Raw genomic sequence first — 23,451 nt, 5'->3', positions numbered from 1 at the left:
TTGTTTATTTACATTTAAATCTCAATATATAATAAACGAATAATATAAATGCTATGAAATATCCCATAACAAAATACGTACATAACGATCAATAAAATTATTGACATTAATTAGTTACGCTAAATTTGTATATGCCTTAAATATATATAAATAGTAAATCTGATTATTCATTTGATGAATCCCTTGTTAAAGCACAGCTCAATATGATTTTTCAAAAATATTTCTATGGTATAAAAATATATTAAATATCGGAATATTATTAATTTGAAACATCTCTTTTTTGTGTTTGCAAATAAAACGATGATTGTGAGTAAACGGAGCAATGTAATTTACCATATTTGGCGAATCCGATAAATTTATATACTCGATTTAATAATTATTATTTTATTATTTTCACTAAAGTTTTAAAATCCGCTATATGAAAGACTTAGGTAAAATAACGTGAAATACTTAACTTTCACTAATATTTCTAAAGTGAACGATCTGTAGTTCTTCAAGCACCATACGACATATCGTTAAGAAAATATTACAAAAATGTGGTATCCTCGGAGAAAAAGCCTGCAAGACGAATATAATCCCGTGTGAGAGCTGCGTAGAGTCGTTGCGGCTGAGGCATGGATGTTGGCGAAGGACGCGGTGATACAGTTCGCAAAATGAATTCTTTGCACGATGGTTCGGGGAACGTTTTGTATTTACTATCACCACCAGCATTTAATTCATGGCTTACAGCTGACATTAAATGAGCAGCCTGGAGAAACATTAATATATTTTTATTAACATTTTGTATTATTAAATTTATACGATATAATATTTTATCAATAATTAGAAAAATTTCTTTTAAGTTTACAATTTTATGAAAAAAACTTACTTTTTGAGCGTCCCTGAACATATCTGTAATTTTAGTACCGATATTTCCTCTAGCACCACCAGGTACCACAACTTCCTTACCATTCATTAAATTTATAAGAAAATCAGTGAATTGCTTGGAATTATTTTCATCGCCCAATTTTTGTTGAAGCGAGTGCACTTGAGCCACTAGAACTTCTACGCTTTCGATATCTCGCACAATTTCCTACAATTTTATAATAAAAAAAACGATAGCTGAAATGTCCTTCAAATATAATCCAGGATACTTACAAAGTGAAAAATAAGTGTATATATACCTCGTACAAGTGTAACTTCTGATTAATCGGTTTGCTGACAAATTGAAGAGTATTGAGAATTTTCTGAGTGACGTCAGGTAGACTTGGCAATGCTTCCTGTTTCTGTAAGCTTAAAGTGTAAAGAGCCACATGAGTTAAGCAAGGTAGAAGAAGCTTCGCTATTTCTCCAACAGTTTTCGAAGTCAGATAGTGTATGGCTTTTTCAGCTTCTCTAGTATCATCGAACAATCGTTTTTGCCTATGAGCAGGAACTGGCTGTGCAGATTTCCACGTAGCTGACCACGGATTATCCGGTATCATCATTCTTGGTGACAAATGTCCTTAAATTGTTATTTAGTAAATATCTAAACTCGAGGAACAAAGCTTCACCATCACTGAGGTTTTTACCTTTCGTTTGACCCCATTCATCGACTCCTTCAGCTTCCACCCAATCACGTGGTGAATACCAACGAATAAAATCTTCTAATTCCGAACCAGGATTTGCAGCCTGAAATTCGTTTCGATAGTTACCAGATAATATGATTTTTATATACAATAAGAATTAAACCAATAAAGTTGGAAATTTGTGTACTTTGAACGATTCCATGTCGGATAGTAAAGAAGCGCTCATCATTCTCGCTCGCATCTCAGATGCATATTTATCAGTTCCCAGTTGCATCATTACTTGTGCATCTTCTTCCAGTTGATCCTCAGTTTTGGGCGTAGGATCTTGGGTTATTGGCAGGTACAAAGGATCACCAGTTTGTATAAGTCTGAATAGAGAAGAATCTCATTAAGAACAGATTCAACGATGATTAATAGAGTACCATATATAATTTTCAAAAAACCTCAACGATGGATGCTTAGCTAATCTTCCTACAGGTCTGTTCCACAACAAATGTTTAGCTTTAATCACAGGTTTTGGCAGCTGACTATTGTCCATGGTTTGTTCCTCGCTACTACATTCAAAAAATTCCTCTTCGTCCGATTCTGAAAAATAAAATAGCGTTAAGTAATGGCATAGCTTACAATAAAACTAAATATTCACACATTACCAGTATCAAAATCATCTAGGTCCATAGATTGAGGTTTCTTGGCAGATTCTTCTCTCGCCTTTTTTCTTTCTATGCAGCAATTTAGCATCTGTAATTAAAAAATACTCTTGATAAATTGTTCAGTGACCAACTGAGAGAAAGCAAATGTCGCAAGAGTAAACGTTTACAGTAGGACCAATTACCTGGAGCTTCTGATGTAACAAACATGTTCGAACGGAATCAGGAAAACCAGAACCGACTCTGTAACAAACAGAAGCACCTTATATAGATATTTCTCATCTCACTGTGATCCATACAGTAATACTAAATTTCGCCTTAAGACTTTCTACAGTTTTCAAATAGCGAGGTGAAAGAAATTCATAATATTTGACCGATTAAAATCGAAGCTGGGAAACCGCAGGCTGTTATAACAATGCGTTTATTGCGACGAAGTAACAGGTGGCCGATGACCTCACGAAGAAGGCAGTCCAGCGTTCAAAGGTTTTATGTTGTCGTCGCAGCATAACAAGGGACTAAATTCTCATGAAAGTCCCTCGCTATGAATAATGCGGACCCTTGTCTTTTCATAGGTCCTCGAACACCTCGAGGATGAAGCATTGGAACGAATTTAGAAATAAGAACCAAGGGTGGTTGTGAAGGTAGTGTAAAAATTTGCAGATTGTTGTAGGTCGGTGTGTTGATCCGTTGAGAGAAGCAGAGGACGAAGAATGTGTAGAAGAGAAGAAGGAGGAGGGGCAAAAGGATATATCGAAGAGGTTACGGAACTTGTTAGTCCCTGCGTGCTACCCAGTGCTCCTCCTTCTCTCTCTCTCTCACACATGGTTTCTCGCTCGGTTGCTTTCTTGCCACTTGGCTCCTCTTCCCTCTCACGGCTCGCCCCTTGCCTCTCGCTTCCAGCCGCCTCAGCCCTCAAGTCAGTCAGACTTCTTAGCTCAGTCGAAGACAGACCGCGCGAAGCTCGTGTGACTTCGGGACGCTCTCCAGACCGAACTAACGGTCAACGGACACCGGAACAAAAACACTTCACCTCTTCCAATCAGTGCTCTCGATTCACTGACAAAACAGCCACTCTCCTCTGGATTCAGTGTCTATTAGTGCTTTCGAATAGAAGAATCGACAGGTGTGACTGGATTCCATGAAACTCGCCGGATCGTCTTGGACCTTCTTCACGTGGAGAGCTGCGCGCGTTTCTTGGAGCGCGATGCAACTCGACTTTTAAGGATCCTCTACGTCTCATTGGAAAATGAGTGAGTACGAATTTTCAAACTGAAATAAAAAAGAAAGTATCAATTCCTTGTCTGGACACTATACATTACTGAATATCCTGATATGAAACGCTTACCAAGGTGTAACGGATTTTTATTCCCAAGTTTTAAACTAGATCCTCGAGTATTCTCGTCACGAGATCCTCGGGTTATGTCGAGATTCTTTGAAAGTAGGAGTTGAGTAAAAAGAAGAAAAATCTTGTTCTCAGAGTCCCTGAGTGATTTAGAGTATTTGCACGTTGAAGAGTTTTAGGGAGGGTCAAGTTGAGTGCAATGGTTAGAGTTGATACCAAGGGAAACTTTATAACTGCGGCACGTTAATTCGAGGATGGAAGGAGAAAGGGAAGAAAAAGAAGAGTCGGTGGGAAGCGATGGCCGCCAAGCCGGACTTGGGAGGAAGGGTTAATGCACCTACGCATATATCTTATGGGCATGACGAGTGGTGGCCGACCTTGAACCAAGCCCGAGAACCATTGTACACGCCACCTCGAGAGGAACACTACACTTCCTAGCGAGTAAATCGAGACACCAAGAACTAGCATTTCCTCCTGCTCGATATCGAGATCCTGCCACCGATCCTTTGCACCGTTCATTAGCCGAATTCCCGCAGGCAGTCGAGAACGTTGACTCTCGAAGGTCAAGCGACATTTCATTCGATCGACGACAGTGTCCCCGATTCTACTGCTTATTTTACTCGAAATACCAGAATCTAACAGAAACACCATCGAACAGAGTTAAAGCTTCAAGTTTGATGAATGAAAATAAGAAGATAATTGAATCATTCGTACTACAATCTTTTCCATATTAAATATTACTTAGCTTAATTAGTTTATCAACTAAACATGTTACAGAAAAACGTGACGTTCGATTCTTTGGATTGAAAAAATAGCTTATTCTACAAAGTAGCAAGACTGAATAATTTGCCTGGAGCTCAATAGGAATTTCGTAGCCCGAAGGGAAATGTTTCCGGGTGGATGTTGAAATTACAATTCGTGGAATAAAGTGGGGAGCCAGTATAGGCTTATACGTGTAAGGTGCAACTGAGCGATACTTTGCCGGTGCACACGTGCCTTTCTAACTAATATATATACATGTATATCTTCACAGATATATCCGCGCGTAAATTGAGCAATTCGATCCATATCTGATCCGTGCTCAAAGCGCAAGTTGAACTTTTACAAATTCCTCCGCATCGTATCTCTCCTTAGCATTTTCGCAGCGCCACTCTAGGTGCGTGCGTAGGCGAGATTACTTTGTCTCCTTGTTCTCACGGGCAGCTGCACTTCCGGAGAGATCCTCGTGAGTGACATAAAAAGGGCGTGATGTCTAGAAGATTTGCAGGTGACTTTATCGAGATGCCGTGCTAACCCACATCCATGGAACGAGAATCAGGAGAGGAAACCCGGTTCAGCCCGGCCTCTTCATTTCCGGATCCGACGTTCCAACTTCCGGTCGTCCTAATTGCGGCCGATCAATCTACCAGGCTGAACTCGCTCCTTCAACTTATCGATTCATTCTACAAAATTTCATTTCTCTCTAAGTCACTTATCAGCTTGTTATCTGTGTGGTTGAAAAATCACAGAACCAATTTGAAAAAGCTGAATTTTTAGCTCCATGCACCTGTAAATTTCATTTTTTAATTAGAGCAATGTAGTTATTTTAGTCCAGCTTAAAGTTTAAAAATAATTTATTTTCCCTCTTGATTCCAAAATTAATATTGCAAAAAGCATGATTCTGTAGACTTATTTTAGTTACTTTTTCTTGTCCTTCTTTTAAAATGCGTACAATGCTTGTTGTTTTATATTGTTCATGTTTCTACTGCATTGACCAATCGATAAGTTGGATAGAGCCAGTAATTTTGCTCTTGCGTCTGTACAACAATTACAGTTTGCTTTCATTTTCCAATTGTAGTATCCTGAAGAAAAAGTGAAGCAGTTGCAATTTAACGATTTAAGCGCACTCGAAATGATGTTCCGGTTCGTGTTAACGCTTTTACCCAGTGGCTCCTTTTTTTCAGTCGTTAATTAGCACGACGTTGTTTCCTTCATATTGTGCACTCTTTTCTTTCTTTTTCCATCTCTCTCTCGAATTTGTCCATTGTCCCGAAATCTTCCCACGATTCGTAATACGTAATCCACAGGAGACTCGTAATTTAATTTCGAAAATTTCACAGACGCAATCGAAAAGCGTTTCCAACGTTATTCTCACGTTCGCTCGAAGCACAGGATATTCGTGAGGAGAATAACCGAGTGTTACGAATGAAATAAGAAAAAAATTGTTTCGTAGCAAAGGAAGAGTTAAAAAATGTTGAAAACCAGTTTTGCATGGTAGAGATAGAAAAATGTCTATGCAGGAATGTTGTTTGGGTTTTGCGACGAGTGGACGCAGACGAGAGACTTTCATGACCCTGGATAAGGAGGAAAACTCGAATTTTTTGCTGGAAATTCATTGGGTGATTATCAATTTCTCGAGGCAATAGGCTGGTCAGCTAAATCTAAACTAAAACAGCAGCAATCGTGCATAACGAGTTTCTTCTATTACGTGCACTTTGATCGTTATTATCGATAAATCGGGCGAGACCGAATGAAAATAATTAGGAAATAGCAGAGAGCCCTTCGAACTCCCATTCCAATCGGATCATCAAAGACTCTCTCAGACTTATCCAGTAATATATGAAATTTCTCTACTCAATTTCCTGCTCTATATGAATTCGTGCCATTTCGTGAAAATTATAAACCTTGGATCTACCGAACTGCTGCTAGCAGCAATTTTACATTAGATTAATGCGAAAAATTATTGGAAAACTCATAAAACAGCACGAGCGTTTTATACCAATAATTATACAACCATAAGGATCGACTGATTAAATTAACAATTTTTTTACAAAGCGTGTAAACAGCAAGAATTTTTCCAAAGGTCAAGTATGGCAATTGTATATATAAGATACTATCTGAAATTATATCCTTTCGCAATTTACATGCAAGTGCGAGTGTTTTCAACGATGACGGTCTATGACTACACTTTTCCCTTTCGACGAGATGTTTGTGGATACATGATGGTGTCGAGGTCCGGGAGAAACTGTACGAACTGTCCATTATTTCATACTGCTCCAAGGCTTTTTTTCCAAACGACCATTGATTTTACATTGCCTCAAACACTGATTCGTTCATCGATGACACCTACTCGTTTGCGTAAGAAATACTGATTCTAATCTCAATGATGATGGCAGTTCTCAAAATTCTTTATGAAACTTCCAATACTCATAGTTCTGTCCTCGTGGATGCTGAAACTCGTACAATTACAGATAAGAAAACCATAAATATTTAATACACTATAAATATTCACGACTATGTATGGCCAGCTTGATGACAAAATTTGAAATTCTCAATGAGAAGAATAAAACTTACTTGTATTCAATTATTTTTCACAATCGTTCGTTTGTGTTGAAATTTAATCTAACTTATATTAGAAGTTCCTGCATAAATCTTCTCTGAAGTGCTCTAATTGTAGAGGCACGATAGTTAGATTTTTATCCCAAAGGAATGAATAATTCAGAAATCTCTGGACTCCTTTTAATCCAACAGACTCACATCAGAGTATAGTACATTATTAAAATTCTTTTACGTTACAACTTCCAAGATATTAGCGAGCGTGTCGCCATGGAAAGTAAAATTGGCAAAGACAGTGAATTGTGAAACTAATGAGGTGAAAATCAAAATTATCTTGGTAAATCATAGCCGAGCTTAATGGCATAGCCTCCTGCAGTTATGTGAGAACACACTCTCCTCTCTTACACCGATGAAAATGAAGCAACGATCAAGAAATAATTAAAGTCAGTTTTTCGTTGGCTCTCTGCCATGAGCAAATTCTGCGTTAATGGAAAGCAACGGATTCGATTTGCCAAAGAAATTAGAATCGTGCGATTCAACGTTCACACAGATAAAAAAGAGTCCTGCTCTGTTTAACACGAGGAAGGATCCCCGATACAATAAATTTCTCATCAATCTTCAACAAGCAGCTTTCTTCGTGATAAAATTAGAAGAACGAAAGACTGGCACGTTGGCTTCTGACAAATAAACAATTTCTGTTTGCCCAATACACAGGTCCTAAAACGATGACTGAAGAGATGATTACTGCATCGCATGCGAAGAGAAACGTGAATCATAGAAAACGTTCTCCAGTGAAAAGAGTAACTCAATCGTGCGGAACTCGCTCAAAATTATGGACGTTTGAAACAATCGAACGTGAAATGATCGATTCCATTGTGGAGAACCAGCCAGTTATTGATTTGAAAGAAAGCTGCGAATTAAGCAATAATCAGAAGAGTGTTGGAATTACAAGAATTTTTATATGTGCATGAAGCATGGATGAGATTTATTTACCTGATGGAGCTAGCTGATTTATCAAAACTCAGTCATGGTTGAGTGAATTTATAGTAAAAATTACGAGTAAACTAATGGAGATCCAGACCCAACTAGCTAAGTGTATAAGCAAGAAATAGTTTACTCGCTAGTTATTTTTGCATTCGACGTGACGTAATCCCTCCAAAGATGTATTGATTCATGGTGAGAATAAGAAAGTCGAGAGGTGTGATTTTCAATATTAGCTTCCGTCACAGGTTGTGCAGGTTGGTGTTTCACGAGCCGTCGAGCTTTCCATATGGCTGTAACGGTTCAGCTGTACAGTATGCCAGCCGACTATCCGAGTACTGTTACATCTTCCATCTCCATCTTCAACCTGCGTACTCGTGTGTTACGAGAGACCACAGCCACGAATTAACGGGCTTCTAATTACATCAGTCCTTCGAATAACAAAATAAATTGAACGATTCGTCATTTCCTGGAGGCTCCTGTGTATTAATCTCCCGTATAGCTATTTTAACAAATACACATAATCCTCTTTTTACACCTCCATCCTCCGGTGTTAAATTGAAACATAAACATTATTCACCATTGGCATTCGAGGTTTTCTCCAGTGAGAAAATTTTACGCACTGACTGCCGGAAATAAGTCGCCCAATGATATTCGTCCATCCATTTTGACGAATGCGCCACGAGCTCGCTTAGAAAGCTCGCGATTTCTCGCAGCAGTACAGATTTAGAAGCCAAAAGTTTCGCACAGTTAGTGGAGTATTTGGAAATGGGTACACAGAGATGGAGTTCAGCTAGACGCATTTCCGCCTTTAAAATGGTCGAGCTAGAGAAAGGGTCTCCCTCCAGCAGCGTAGTGTGTATAATAAATGCGCCGCTCCAAAACGGATTGTGAGAATCCGCGTCCTTCTTACGTAAACGTATACTCGTATTATTCCACTTGTGAAAGCAGGTGGAGCAGAATGCTGAGAATCCGCCATTTTTTCTCTTTACATTTTCTTTCCGGCCCATCGATCCACGCACCATTCCTTACACACATTTTCACATTATAGACCCTGTGTATGGCGTAGACACAGGCTATAACTCTCATCAGATAAGATTCCCTTGGCGAACAATGAAAGCCTTTTTTCTCTCTGTCTGTAACACAAAATGACAGCAGTGTCGTTGTTGAGACTTTCCAACGTGAATACGTCTCTCGTTTGGAATAATATAGCTGGATGGTAACGTCGTTTCTGTAACAATTTTCCCTCGTGGTCTTTCTTGTGCAGGTGACATCAATGGTATCGATGTCTCTGCACAAGACGTGTGCGTGTATTTCCAGAACGCTCTGTGTATTGGATCCTCGAGAAGAATTTCTTTAGAAAATCTGTAACAATAGCCTGAATACAGTAAGTATTTCTAACATGGAATAATGCGTGCAGTTAAACGCGTATAAAGATTTCTATTGCAAAAAGTCACTAGCCTAAATGGTCACTTTTCCATTGCAAAAATTCCATCCGTGACTTATAATATCGTTTAAATAATTGATTACCTCTGTTTGTTATTGCAGGTGGTAATGAGTGTGGCTACTGGCATCGAAATCTTAATAGAACAGTGTAACTGCTGATAAACGCTCTTCGACTTTCGTTGTATAATTATTGGCTCATTCGGAGGTTCCCACATGATGTTGAAATTCCAATTGAACCAGACAGGTGAATTAGCATTTTCGTTTCTACCGATAGTTGTACGCATATACACTCTGCCAGGTTCATATTTCACGAAAACAAATACCGCTTAATAACAGAGTCCCCTTTTAGAGAATTGGCGAGTGTAGACGACGCACGCGGGGGACCGAAAGGGAACGAAAGTGAAAGTAGCTTACAATTAGATTCCACGAGTTGCGTGTACGCGTGGTGCACGTGCATCCACGGGCGCGACACGTGGGCAATCGAAAAATGCGCGTCCTGATCGGCGACGAATCAGGAATTTAATTTCACATAATTCGCAATGCGCGCATACCTTGAGCAGCAACGAAATTGTTTTGCAATGTCCTCGCATTATTCCTACTTAGCATTACACCATTGGCCAATCGAGTCGCTCGAAAATTGGTCCATTTCGAATCTTAATAGTTCTCTCTCTTCTCTCTGTTACTATTTTACGAGCTGTATTCAGCAGGTGTATCAATCATGTCCACTACGATGAATTCGTGACAGTGATCAATTTAACATTTAAACGTTTCATATATAAACTGTAACGTATAATTTATCGAAAGTTTTCAATAACAGCGATAACAAGTAGTAATCTTTGCGAAACTTTCATGCCGAGTTTCGTAAAGAAGCTTCATACATAATTATATAGAAAGATCGATTGCTAAATGTTATTATATTAATACATTGGGCATGGTAGTTAAGAGAGAGAGAGAGAGAGAATCTTGAGAAATTAATGACGTTCCACTGGCTCTTCAGGCAAGTCATTAATTTCTGATAAGAAAGAAGCTTATGCTGAAAATTTGATAGACGATCCAGTTGCGTGTACGCGTTTTACATATAAAACTTATGCTATCCAAGAGCAGTTTAAATTAACTTGATACAAATGTGGTTGCTCTTGCTTATACTCGCATGAACGTGTTGAAGTCAGTCAATCCTTGGACGAATAAAAATCCTTTCTCAGGTAGAAAATCCACGTCCTAATAAATTGTCTGGACGATCTATTATACATTGCTTGATGTTTCTGCGAATTTTTGGCAGGACGCAGAAAGGTCGATTGTGTATAAAAATTGGCCACGTCACTGGCTGCGACGACCACAACTATATGTAGATTTTCATTCTATCCAGGCGTGGAGCACGATACTTATGATTACTCGCACCGCTCGCCATGGCGAACTATCAGACTGTGACAATAAACACGGCTTCGGCCTCTACGTGGAAGTGGAGGAGATGCAGTTTTCACCTTGCTTTAACCTTGACTGCAAAGAGATCATTGCCATCGCGCGATGTCCGGGAAAAACTGCACAATTTATGAATAAAACATCTCTCGAGTGTCGTCAGCTGGAAACTAAGCTTTCTTTGTCCGCAGGATCCTGAAGAAAAAACAGGACATCCTGCCTGGTCCTTTGTGGCAATTATTGCATTCTAAATCTTAAGCCAAAAAACAAGCGGATTAAATTAAAGGCGTATTAATTGTATAAAGAGGAATAAAAAATATTTGCGTGAGTTTACCAAGTAGATTACGTGTATCAATATTTTAACGGAAGTTGAAAATTTGTAGAACGGAATCAGCGATTTGGGTCTGCGCTAATTGGTTAATGAATTAATTGGACTAGCTGTTATTAGCGAGCGGGTGGCTCGGTACACTTGCTAAATGGGGCCTCGCGAAGCCAGTTAGCGTGGAGCAAACTGCGAGCTACCAACAGAATCAGCCAAGTTTCTCTTCAATTTTCCTGTTTATTTCCATCTTTTTGTCACGAATCATTCGTTGCGTAGGAATAACAATAAATAGTTCAGGCTGTTGATCGGATTTACATTACTTTCGTTCCTTGCTACAACATTGATTCCTCATCCACACTGTTCCTCATGAATCATTTTTAATTCAGTCCTGTAGGATTTCCAAAACTGGTAAAATTTCAAGTTTTTTGCAGCCACATTCAAATATTTCTCTCCTGACCTACTTTGTTGAGATTTTTACATTTCCAGTAAAACAGGCTTAAGGTCGCTTATAGTTGAATAATTTGATTTCAAGTGGAACGAGTGAAAGGAAAATTTTGAGACTGCAAAAAGAGAGAGAAATGGGACAGCGATTATAAAATGTGCCATTGTCGGTTGACTTTTCCTCGTTTTACGCTCTTTTCACACCCTGGCGCGGCGACTCGAATTTTATTGTTGTCGCTCGACGCGGAACGCCCATGAACGCGACGGATAGATTCCAATCCCACTCGTATCCACTTTCATGAACATATATTGAGTAAGAAATTAAGTTGCTTTCTCGGATAATCGCTAACTGTTTCGCTGATAAAATATTTTTACAAAACTGCAGAAATTCTAACGAACGAATAACAAGAAACATGATTTTTTGTCAAAGAGTGTGTCGGTGTTTGGTAGTAACGGTATTGGGATTAAAATCTACCTGTTTCGACTTCAAGGTGGACCGCTACAAATGGGCTCAGGCCCACCCAGTTACGAGACCATTGGAATCTACAGGGAATATATACAAGAGAGCCAAAAGCTGAATAAGAGGTCAAACTTGCCTCCAAAGCTTATTTATAATTATGATCTGACATTATCGAGAAAGTCATCATGATTCAGAATGATCATAATTCCTAGGCGTGAGTCAAATGTCTAATTGTCTCCTAATTTACCCAAAAACACGAATATTAATTAATTCGTAACAAGTGTGAGCAAAAATATCAACCCGATCATAACATATCTACTGGAATTACAGAAAAGAAGAAACCTGATTCTTCACTCTAGAATATAATCCCAAGTCAGAACAGTATACAAATAAATAAGTCAGCAAAGCTGACTCGATAAATATAAAGTATTGTCGAGTCAGTACAAACAAGGTATCACGAGAGTAGGCCAAATTTAGCTGCACCACGTTGTGCAAGTTTGAAAAAATTCCATGGAAATTGGGAGGAGCATTTTCAAGGTCAACGAGGGACCAACCTTGCTTAGACTAAGCCGATTTCAGCAGGTGCACAAGAGTTAGAGGGTCGCACCTGTTGATTTTTTCTTAAGTGTCTATTTCTGTCGACGACTTCCGGTGGGGAGACGCTCGCAAAGCTGGAGAGTACGGATAAGCACGAGGTCGACGAAAGGAACACTGATCCTTTCACTCACGATCCGATTGTTTTCGTGGAGGTTCGTTTCGTCATACACACAAACACACATAGCTACATTGCTTGGTCGCATATCCTTTTTCCGCGAGTTATTCACCACTTTTCCTGATCGCAATCGCGCCCCGAGCGGTCCGGGTCATGGGAAAATCAGTTCGATCGGCGTGATTTTGCCCGACACCCGCCGGAATTCCGGATACTTCGACCTTTTTCAGCTCCGCGAACAGTTTCTACATCGCTCGAGCCAGCCCGCTTACATAGGAATTGGTTTAAATGCCGTCCCTTGCGTTAATAGACTCGCACGTGTCTTGTATATCCGCAGTCGCCAAAAATACTTAAAAATAAATAAATCTATTATAATAGTTTAGATCTCTGCACTGTTGAGAATTCACGCGCAAATTAGTATATTAATATAACTGAGTGAAATGAGATTCTGTAGCTTTCAAATTACTAAAATTTTATGATCAATTCAATTGCGTTTCCATTCCCAATTAAAGCCAATTATAAGCAAGATCAACGCGAGCGTTAGCGGCGACCCTGTTTATGTTAATTAAGTAGGTGAATTCATGTTTTTCCGGTTTCGTGAATTTTTTTCATTCCGTACAAGTTTGCTGCTTGAACTCTCCATGCCTTTTTCCACTCAACAGTGCAGGGATCCAACTGCATCTATTAAAAGATGCTCCAAATAATTTGATTTGCTTCAATAGCTTTCTAACAGTCGCAACAAGCACAGTCTAATTTCCACCGGTAAATACATAAATAATGATTTTTACTAAAAGCGTTGGGACTATGTTCGTTTTACAGTGGCGATACAAGAAATAACTGCTCTTCATATGTAATATTTAGTCTATACTGGAAGAGTGCAATAGAGCGTTGTTATTGTTTTAGTACATATGTACGTGGTATGATTACTACTACCACTGTAAATAAGTATTCAATAAGCACATTCACCGGATGCAGGTATTTTCGAGACTTATTATCGACGATCTAGGCGATTTAGCGCAGTTGCACCAGAAACTTTTTAATTCAATCAAAATAGTCGTAATCCCATTGAAAAACAAAAAACTATATATTAATTTCCAGCCAATTAAAATATGTGCCAATGGATCAAATTCTCGAATAATTAATCGCTCAGTTTTATCGCTCCATCAAAAGTAACGCAATGGCTTATGGATAATGATCCAAAAAACGAGCATAAAACTATAGTTATTTCAATTTAACAGGACGAGTCTTAAGTTTTTGTGGCTGGTACAAATTAACGAATGCTCTAATAAAAGAAGAAACAGGTTTCCTTATTGCTGACAATTGTACGATTAAACGTGTTCGGATGTTCCGCTCGTGCAAATTGCATATGTACTATATTTCTCCATGAGTTTTGCATATGTGTGCGTGAGGACGAGAGTCTTCATTTCACTACGTTTACACTCGAACGGATCCGAAGCAACCGTTTGCCCGTCATCTTTATTGTTCCACGATGGAGCAGGCTGAAGTCACGACGTTTCTTCGCTCTAGATCCGCCTCTTCCGGTCAACCAGCTATCCAACTTTACTGCAACTTTGCACCAATTCCCATCAATGTGAATTCCAAATCTTCTTCTCTTCCTTCTCATCAATAATATGATATACAAAAAATGCTCTCCCTATTTTAGATGCAAGGTAAACCAAAAACAATTATGGGCGTGTAAAAGTGAGACAAAAATATTACTCTGATGATCTCATCAGCAGAATTCGATACAAGCAAACGATCCTGGAAGAAAGATTACCATGTATTAATTGCCTCAGGGGTTTTATAGAGCTTACCGTAACTTTCATTTTATTTTTAGATGAAGCTGTACCTTTCAATGAATGATCGATGGAAAACTGGTTGTATGCTAATTTAGAATCCAAATGACTTGCTGCATGTTGTATGTTAATTTAATTGTCAGTCGCTTCGAGTATGCACGTTTCAATGTATCTTTTATAAGAACCTGATCAACAGCCAATGAGTATAATTAAACCTTTTTCCTAAATATCTCCATACGACTTTGCGTCTCTATCGAATCGTATAGGCTTTTCCCTAATGTGGAAATTGCTAAATATAATAGCGCATTAAATTAACGTTGAGACGAGTAAAGAAAAAATGGATTCATTCAGGCTTCACTAAAGCATGGTAAATATTTAATTGCTCTGGTTAATTAATGGGATGCTGGTAAGATCGAATCTGTGCGAAAGTACAATTGTCGGATGAGATTTGAATCGACTGGAAGTTGTTGGTTTAATGTATAAGCAAAAGGAACGAGTGAAAGTGATCGAGCGCCTGAGATCTCTCGATATGCACGCACCTGTTACACTGTGTCCCTTGATTAATACCAATTGGAGCAGCGACCATACCTCATTATCCCGTACCTCGCACACCATGATGTTTCTTAAACCAAGTCCCCCAGCCCTCTCTGATTCCCACGTTCCTTCATGTTTTGCCTTGGATTAATTATACCAACTCTAGTGAAACGAGTACAGCTATCAACTTTTTTTACACTCTCAGGATTCTAGTCTATTGTTACATTTCAACAGATCTCACTTTTTATCCCATCAATGTACCATTGCCTCGCTAGTCAGCTTTGTGAGAGCCAATGAGAGACGTACAAAATTTGAATAAAAGTAAATGAAATCGCTATCGTTGGGTGGTTGTGATAATCACCGGAGGCGTAAGGCGTGGAAAATTATTTGCTCGCGGCTAGCGAGGGATCACAGTAAAGGAAGCTTAAAGCCAAGTTGATCGGAGTCCAAGCCCCGAGTCGAGAGAGTACACGGAACGGACCCGTTACGAGTCAATGGCCCAAGTAAACGTGTCTTCGTTTCGATCAGCCTATCGACGACTCAAACTAAACAAACGGGCTACAAATTCCTTTCCGTCCGGAAGCTACGACCCATCTTCGTCGCACGAGCCATTCATTTCATTCAGTCACTCATGCTCAACGTCCATCCAACCATCAAATCCTCATTGCATATCGCCTCAGCTATATCAGTCTCTGGAAAAACAAAAACACGCTGCAGTTACACTTGCAAAAAATTCAATTGAAAATCTTTGTGAAAAAAATGTTTCATTACCATATTATTTGATTTTTTTATTTATCCCACATTCCTCGCATTCGTTTAAGGAAACTGCACAATTAAATATTCCAATAGAGAAACTATAATTATTACAAACGTTAATTGCACGAGAAACGGAATGAAACGATAAGAAGGATAAAACGTGTGATCTACTTGAGGCATCATGAATTTTTTTTACGAGTTTTTCTTCCTATTCTTTTTCCCCCCTGAACTCCCCTATCACCGACTGAAGAGACGAGCAATGGGGATTTCGTAAGTCCGTGCAAGGAAAATTGGGGCTGTCGTGAGTAATTCAGAGCGGAATAATGCATGTGAAAATTGCAAGATGACATTTTGCGTTTGTGAAACGACCGGGCGACGGCGCAAAACTCGCGCGTGTAATGAAAAACGACATAATTGCGCGAATGTAATGTGTTGCGCTGAATTTCGAAACGAACGAACACACTATAAGCCCTGTAGCTTACCGTCCGTGTGTTGGCGCGTGCAAGTGTCCAATCGCACTTTCACCGTAATTATCAAGAAAACGATATGGAAAAGATCAAGAAATGCTTCGAGCTCCTAACGTGTAAATTTTTAACTCGTTAACCGGATCAAACGACAGTGAAAAACTGTGAGTGAGAAACTAATCCGCTTGAGCAAGCATCCTGTTAGTCATAAACGCTTAATAGTATGTGCGAATTACATCATTACTGCTGCTATGGTTTACATTAGATAAATAATAATTGATTCGAATTAATTCATATTTAATCAAGAATAAGTAATTCGATTCGTTAATATAGAATTGGTTCGAATAAAATGTTACAAAAACTACTTTTCTTTGCAGATAATATAACGATGAGGTTGCTGCTGTTGCTGGGTTTGCTGAGAACAGCACTGGGTACATCTACGTGTCCTTGGGCCCAGCACGTGTCGGATCTTGAAAATTCGTGCATCTGTGATTACAATCTTGCACGAGAACTCTCGGTGCAATGCGACATTGTAGATTACAACCAATTACTGTCAGCAGTTCGACGATACTCGCCCAAGGTCACTGTGGATTTATTCTACATCAACAACAGCACGATTGGTACCCTGAAGAATGGTTCATTGGCACCCCTCAGGATCAATAATATGCAGCTGTCTGGCTGCAAGATCAAAACTATCGAGCCAGATGCATTCAAGGGTCAGGAAGCCTCCTTGAAGAGCTTGAACCTCAAGGATAATGAGCTCACCGAAGTGCCAAGTAATACTTTGAAGACCTTGAAGAATCTCACTGTGCTGGATCTCTCCATGAACAAAATTACCAGGTAATTGAATTTATTTGATCAATCCTCAAGAAAGAACGTTTTTTTCCTATTTTACATCTAATGCTTATTATCCTCTTTCGCAGAGTCAATGACAATGCCTTCACAGGGCTGAAGTTGGTAACTCTGAAGTTATCTGACAATGAGGCAACTCTGGCTACAGGAGCTTTCAAAGGACTAGAAAGAACGTTGAAGAATCTGAACTTGAAGGGCACTCGACAGAAGAAAGTGCCTGATGCTCTCAGGGGACTCAGGACTTTAGCCTTCTTAGATCTATCTCAGAATAGCATACGTGAACTGCCTGGTACTGCAGGAGCTAAAGCTTTCGAGGGTCTCGATTCTTTGACGGGTCTGAATCTCGAAAGAAATCTCATTCAGAATATAGGACCCGATGCTTTTTACGGTGTTAAGAACACTCTAAGCTCATTGAGTTTGCTCAACAATCTGATTCCTGATTTCCCAACAGCAGCCATCAATAGTATTCATGATCTCAGGGTATGCGAAATATCATTCTTTACTAAAAAGAAAAAAAAAAACAATTAGGATAGGAAGAAATTGATCTATAATGCTTCGTCACAGGTATTGGACATTGGATTTAATTTAATAACCGAACTGCCAGTGAATGCCTTTCAAGGTAATCCATCGGTAACGTTATTGGCAATCGATGGGAACCCTTTGTCGACTGTCTCCGAAGAAGCACTATCACGTTTAAATGGTACCTTGCGAGGCCTCAGTTTGGGAGGTAGGTTTTTGGTGTGTGACTGCAAACTACGTTGGATCGTCGAGTGGATCAGGAACAAAGATCTGCAGGTTACCAGTCGTGAAAGGAAGCCACAATTCTGTGGAACTCCACTGAGACTACAAGAGAAAAGTTTCTACAACATTGATCCTGAAGGTAATCCAAAATCTAGACACAAGTGTTTAATTACATTGATTATTGCGTTTTAACAGATAGTATATGAATGTTGGTGAATTTATTACCGTTCTCAGAAATGACCTGTGAGAGATCATCGGAAATTATTGGAATTGGAACTGTGGAGAGTGTTGATACAAGAGAACCAACGGGGTCTGTGGATGGTGTCGTGGATAGTCTTCTTCCCACGTCGAAGCCTACAATTAGACCTTCGTTTCCAAGTAATAGCATAGCAACCAGTACATCATCATCCACAACTGCGATTTCTGTTTCAACATCAACAGAGAACAGAAGAATCGATACCACGGTGACATCTTCGACTTTTACTCCATCCACAAGACAACCGACTGCGGCCAGAACTGGAAGCGTTGTGATCATGAGAACCACTCCGTCCCCGCCTAAACAGGTTCACGAAATCCACCAGCACCAGCCAAGGCCACCGTTGGTCCTCGGCTCGCCATTATACAAATCCAAATCCAATGAAAAGGACATCATAGTGAAAGATGTACTGAGACAGGACAACGCTGTCATTATCTACTGGGACACCGAAGCCTCCAATATTTTAGGTTTTCGTGTGATTTATCGCCTATTCGGTGATTCTAGTTTCAAACAGGCTCCCCCTCTAGAAGCTAGCGAAAGAGAATTCAAAATAAAGAACGTTCCATCGCAGGTAAGAATCACTTTTAAACGCCACTTAATAGCTCTGCGACTCATCTTAGACCCAGCATATAAAAATGTACAAATTTTTGCAGGAGTGTATCGTTGTGTGCGTGGTTTCGTTAGAGGAAACTAATGTAACGCCGGCAAACGTGCCCTATAATCAATGTAGAGAGGTGAGGACCGAGAATTCACCGACCTCCAATATGGATAAGATAACGATAGCTGCCAGTGCTGCTATTTGCGCCACGATAGTCGTTGCTGTGATTATATTCGTTGTGGCTAATCGTCGGAGGGCCAGGAAGCTTCACACTTTGCACAGTATCGACCAAACCAAGATAGGAGGACCAATAGCAGGTTTGCCTGTGAATTGTTGTTCAAACGTTGGACCAACTCCCAGCCCTGGAGGACCCTTGTCATCCATGGCTACACTCAGTGCCTATAATCCTCAAAAAGAATGGGACCAAGTATCTGCTTACAGCAACAGAAGTATACCAAGGCCAAGAATCTTTCCCATCGATCGTCAAGGTGAGCCTGAAAAATGAAAAAAAAAATAATACCTTTTTTCCACTGATCAGCTGGCATTTAACAGTTTCACTTACTATTCAGGGTCAATTACCAGAGCTTCCTGCATCGATGATGGTAGATCCCAAGTGGGCCATTATGGAGGAAAAGTAACGACACGCTCTGTCGCGGATGGCCAATCTCAACACAGTTTCTCTAATAATTCTTCACGATATTTTGCCAATGGTGCTTTAACTTCCAATCTTGTTAATACTCGACCAGGTGAGTTATCCTCTATCAATGATCATGGCATATGGTATTGTCCCAATGGCATGTACATAGAAGAACGATAACTACAGCCACTGAACCATTTTATTTTCATTATTGCATAATTGCACATGATATAAAAGAGTAGAAGTGTAGTTGTTTAATGGTTCATCTGAATTTCTTTTGTCAGAATTACGACAATCTCGTCAGTCCTTGGCAGCAGCATCTGACAGAATGTCGAGGACGAATTTTCCGGGGAACCACTTGCCTCCTCATGCGTCTTCCAGAAGGCAGCGGCCCAGATCCCGAAATCGCACTTTGGAGCAAAATCCACCAAGGCCAGGCAGTCGTTACAGTCTAGCAGACTCTACACACACTTTGAATAACTATGAGGAGAACAACTGGACCGACCACGATATGGATATTTACATGGCCAGGAATCCAACCACCAGGAGCGGTCTGATGCCCGTCTGATCCAGTGCCCATCCTGTTTGCATTGATTGCTCAAACGTGTTCAATAATTTGCGATGAGAGTCGCGTGGTCTCTCGAATGAATACACGTGTATTACTTAACAGTGTAATCTTAGGTACTGATAAAGAACTTTCAATTTGAACAATCGATGGCTATACTGTCGACAAAAGCAATTAAGAACAGAGTGCTGAACGCTCGTACAAAATCCTTGCACTTATCCCTTGGATTTCTTCTTTTTCACCTGACATAGGCAACATATGAAATTACATGGGAAGCAAGCATGGAGAATATGACCAAACCTGTTGTTCACAAAATACTCGTTAGGTAATGCTAAGTTCATTTTCATTTTTAGACGAATGAATCGGTTTCAAAGGAATATGTATTAGGTTTGTACGATTGGTCACATGTCTTCGGTATCTTTTGACAATGTATCCTTATATTTCAGTAAATATACAGCATCTGAAAGTATAGGCTTTGAGAACTGATACAGATCCATCTTGACTTTGGACATTCTAATATTCCTCCATTAGACCATCAATTTATAATAATACTGTTATTCTGGTCCTACTCATTGTTGTAAAATGTTTATAGGCTATATTGATTATTATCGTTAAGTCATTATAAAACAAAACCAGCAATTTTGAAAAATAGTTTGATTAATTGAGATAGCTTAGGATTATTCTCAAATACCCCAGTATGCAATACAATGTTTTTTTAAAATGTAATTAATGTTTCACAGTCCTATTTGAGAGAAATTTGATATTCATAATAATAGTTCTAATATTGTTGTGAAATTGTTAAAATTTATTTTCAATACTGATTATATGAAAATACTCAAATTTAATATAGTATATTTAACTAGTTTTATACGCCAAAGTGCATAAAATCAATTGTTCAAAAATTAATTGTTATATAGTGTACACATTATCATAATAAAGTGCAATCAATGTTTTGTAATTAGAATTACCCAATATAAGTATACGTGTCTTAGCCCAAAGACTGTATCTAGCAAAACACATTTGCCAGAAATCTTTGAAAGGATGACTTTTATCATATTATAATTATGAAAAATCATCCAAAATATTTAATTGGTAAATTTCAATTATCACAGTATTTTTAATGCGTGTCGCGTGATTTATGTTAACGCTGACTAATGAATAAAATTAATTTACTTACCTAAGCCGTAACTTAATTATTTTTAATTGCTAAATTTCTACTTATCATCTGATTATGATACTTCATAAGTAGATAATTATTTTTGCTTGATTTTACCAATTCCCTCTCATTGATAAACCATGTAGTAATTCTATACTTTTCAGTACATCTTAATAATTATCCACTTATGAATATATAAATTCATAATTGTTACTCACCCTGGTATGAGGATGTTTCGCTCCCAACGAAATCTAATTTCTTGCACAAACTCAAACCAAACTTGTGCCAATGCTCCAGGTCCACCAAGGCTATGCGAACAATGAGCTGCAACAATGGCAAGGCGCCATAATAAACTATCTTTTGCGCACGTTTTCACACCTTTCCACTGATCATCTTCTACATTGTATGTATTCATATCGCCATAAGGAGTTTTCTAACAATCAAATAAATGCAATTAGATAAATGAATTAATAAGACATCTTTTAACAATCATAAAACACATGCACATACTGAATTCTGATCAGCATCTGGAAAAAGATAATAGAGAATAGGCAATAATAATTCTTCAACGATTGGTCCATCTATATTTTTTTTTCTCTTCAAATTAGCTTTGCCCACCACAGATGACAATGTGGGTATTCGAGACTCGGTTAATATATTTAATGCAGAACTCAAAGACTGTTCATCTTCATTAAGGATAGTAACTGTATCGCCCAGTAAATCATTCATAGTTTTCTTATTAGAGCATAAACACAAAAACTCTGTCAAGTACTCATTGAGCAAACAAGCTGGTTTTGGAACCATTTTTACTTGTACAGACCACATTGGTGCTAATTGTGGCTCAAGATCTGAAAACCCTTCACTATCCACCACTACATTTTCAGAAACTTGAGGCCAGGTTGTATATAAATGAAGTTCTCTAAAAATAATAATTATAGATGTAGTTAAAAGTATATCAAAAAATGGTTTATATTCACATCAGCAATTACCCAATAGGATCAAGTATAGCTCCAAAGGGTAAAGTTCCTAAATCAGCAACACCCAAAGTTTCTCCTTGCATAAAGTCAAAATCTGGTGGATCCTGGGTCCATGTGCTACTTGTCCAATCTTTTAAAAGGTATGAAAAACGTACAGAAGCCATTATTGTATTGAGTCTTATACCAACCCCTTCTCCAATTTTCTGCTTAAAAAGTGCATTTAGTCCTGAAAATATTCATTAATACATATTTACAATTATTATTTAAGTAGAGAACTCTCTCTGCTCCTAATACATACCAGTTAAGTACTTGCAATGTGGAGGTATTCTTTTTAAATGTACCATATCTAAATGAGTGCAAGTACTTTTACCTACATTGATTCCCAAATACATTTTTTGCCATTGTTCTTGTACTTGAACCAATATAGGTATTTCACTAAAATATATTATTAATTTGTAGTTAATAGAATATATACAGAATAAGTAAGAGTAGAATAATTTTCAAAAACTTCTATTTACCAATTAGCATTATTCACAGCAATGGCAAGAGAACTTAATAAAATTTTAATTCTTGTTTCATCAGTTATAGCTCCTCTTTTGATTGGAACCAAAACAAGGAATTCTCTAACACCATAGTATCTAACTATTACTAAATGATCTTTTTCAAGACATGCAAAATCATTTGCAATATCCATTGCATCCCTTTGGCATTGTGTACTTTCATTCTCGCTTTCCTCAGAAGTGTTACCTACATCTTCTACATCATCCAGCTTTAATTTAAAATGTTTCAGTATAAACTCAAAATCTAAAAACAGTAGTATCAAAAAAAAAATTAAGTAACAATGTTATAATGATAATAACTTAATCATTAATTTAACGTGTGTAAAATAGAACGTACCAGCAAAATTTACTTTTTCTTCGTTTTCTTCCCACTCACATTTAACATAATCCCCTTTTTTCAAAGGTGGACCATATTTTGTATTTGGCAATTTCCATTGATGGATAATTTCTTCCAAACGGGCTATAAATATTTCCCACTCTGAAGCTGTTGTAAAATCATGATGATAAAAATCCTCAATTTCAATGTTATTCATTTTATATTTGTACAATTGCAAAATATAAAACTGTTTTCATCAGAGCTCTCATGCATGAGCTACAATAATCTACAATTCAGTAATCAGTTGTCCAGTAATATCTACTGTACATCACTAGGTGGCGTTACGTTTAAACTAGTAAATTCTATTCAAAATTCTATTTTATCTTTAAATGTTTACAAAGGTAAAAGGATCCTAATTAGGTACTCATTACAGTTTGCGGTATAAATCTCTTCATTAATATTTTCCCGTTGAAAATTTGAAGAATATAAACTGCTATAATCTTCACACATACATAACAATATAAAATTTACACTGACTGCACACACCACCAGATCCGCGGTTTTGCTTCCGCCATGTTACATCGCTGTGCTGCCATCTAAATGCATCTGAATGCACT

The 23,451-nt window shown here is 38.4% G+C and overlaps 2 protein-coding genes across 3 annotated transcripts; one reads left to right on the top strand and one right to left on the bottom strand.

Annotated features, from left to right (window-relative positions):
• Positions 1-69: 69 nt before the first annotated feature.
• On the bottom strand, positions 70-23,085 carry Rab3GAP1 (RAB3 GTPase activating protein subunit 1). The gene is made up of 14 exons (XM_066741741.1): positions 22,856-23,085; positions 22,477-22,762; positions 22,257-22,393; positions 21,971-22,184; positions 21,492-21,900; positions 21,200-21,414; positions 2,380-2,437; positions 2,198-2,285; positions 1,991-2,132; positions 1,735-1,915; positions 1,551-1,650; positions 1,164-1,483; positions 869-1,072; positions 70-748 (listed from the first exon to the last, which is right to left on the bottom strand). The coding sequence occupies exons 1-14, from the start codon at positions 23,049-23,051 to the stop codon at positions 527-529; spliced, it is 2,772 nt and encodes a 923-aa protein (XP_066597838.1). The 5' UTR covers positions 23,052-23,085; the 3' UTR covers positions 70-526.
• Positions 3,226-19,832, top strand: haf (leucine-rich repeat and fibronectin type-III domain-containing protein hattifattener). Of its 2 annotated transcripts, XM_066741745.1 has the most exons (9): positions 3,226-9,522; positions 14,464-14,506; positions 16,554-17,016; positions 17,100-17,508; positions 17,593-17,908; positions 18,004-18,596; positions 18,679-19,111; positions 19,193-19,369; positions 19,545-19,832. In XM_066741745.1, the coding sequence occupies exons 2-9, from the start codon at positions 14,464-14,466 to the stop codon at positions 19,826-19,828; spliced, it is 2,718 nt and encodes a 905-aa protein (XP_066597842.1). In that variant the 5' UTR covers positions 3,226-9,522; the 3' UTR covers positions 19,829-19,832. The 2 variants fall into 2 exon arrangements, with proteins under 2 accessions (XP_066597842.1, XP_066597843.1); XM_066741746.1 differs by lacking the exon at positions 14,464-14,506 and having other exon boundaries at positions 3,226-3,444.
• Positions 23,086-23,451: the final 366 nt, after the last annotated feature.

This window comes from Prorops nasuta, unplaced genomic scaffold (genome assembly GCF_024137725.1).
Source record: "Prorops nasuta isolate Cenicafe-Biocafe unplaced genomic scaffold, Cenicafe_Pnas_1.2 PNAS00025, whole genome shotgun sequence".
NCBI classification, from domain to species: domain Eukaryota; kingdom Metazoa; phylum Arthropoda; class Insecta; order Hymenoptera; family Bethylidae; genus Prorops; species Prorops nasuta.
Note: the sequence above shows the minus strand (reverse complement) of the source record. Positions and strands in the feature narration are given on the sequence as shown.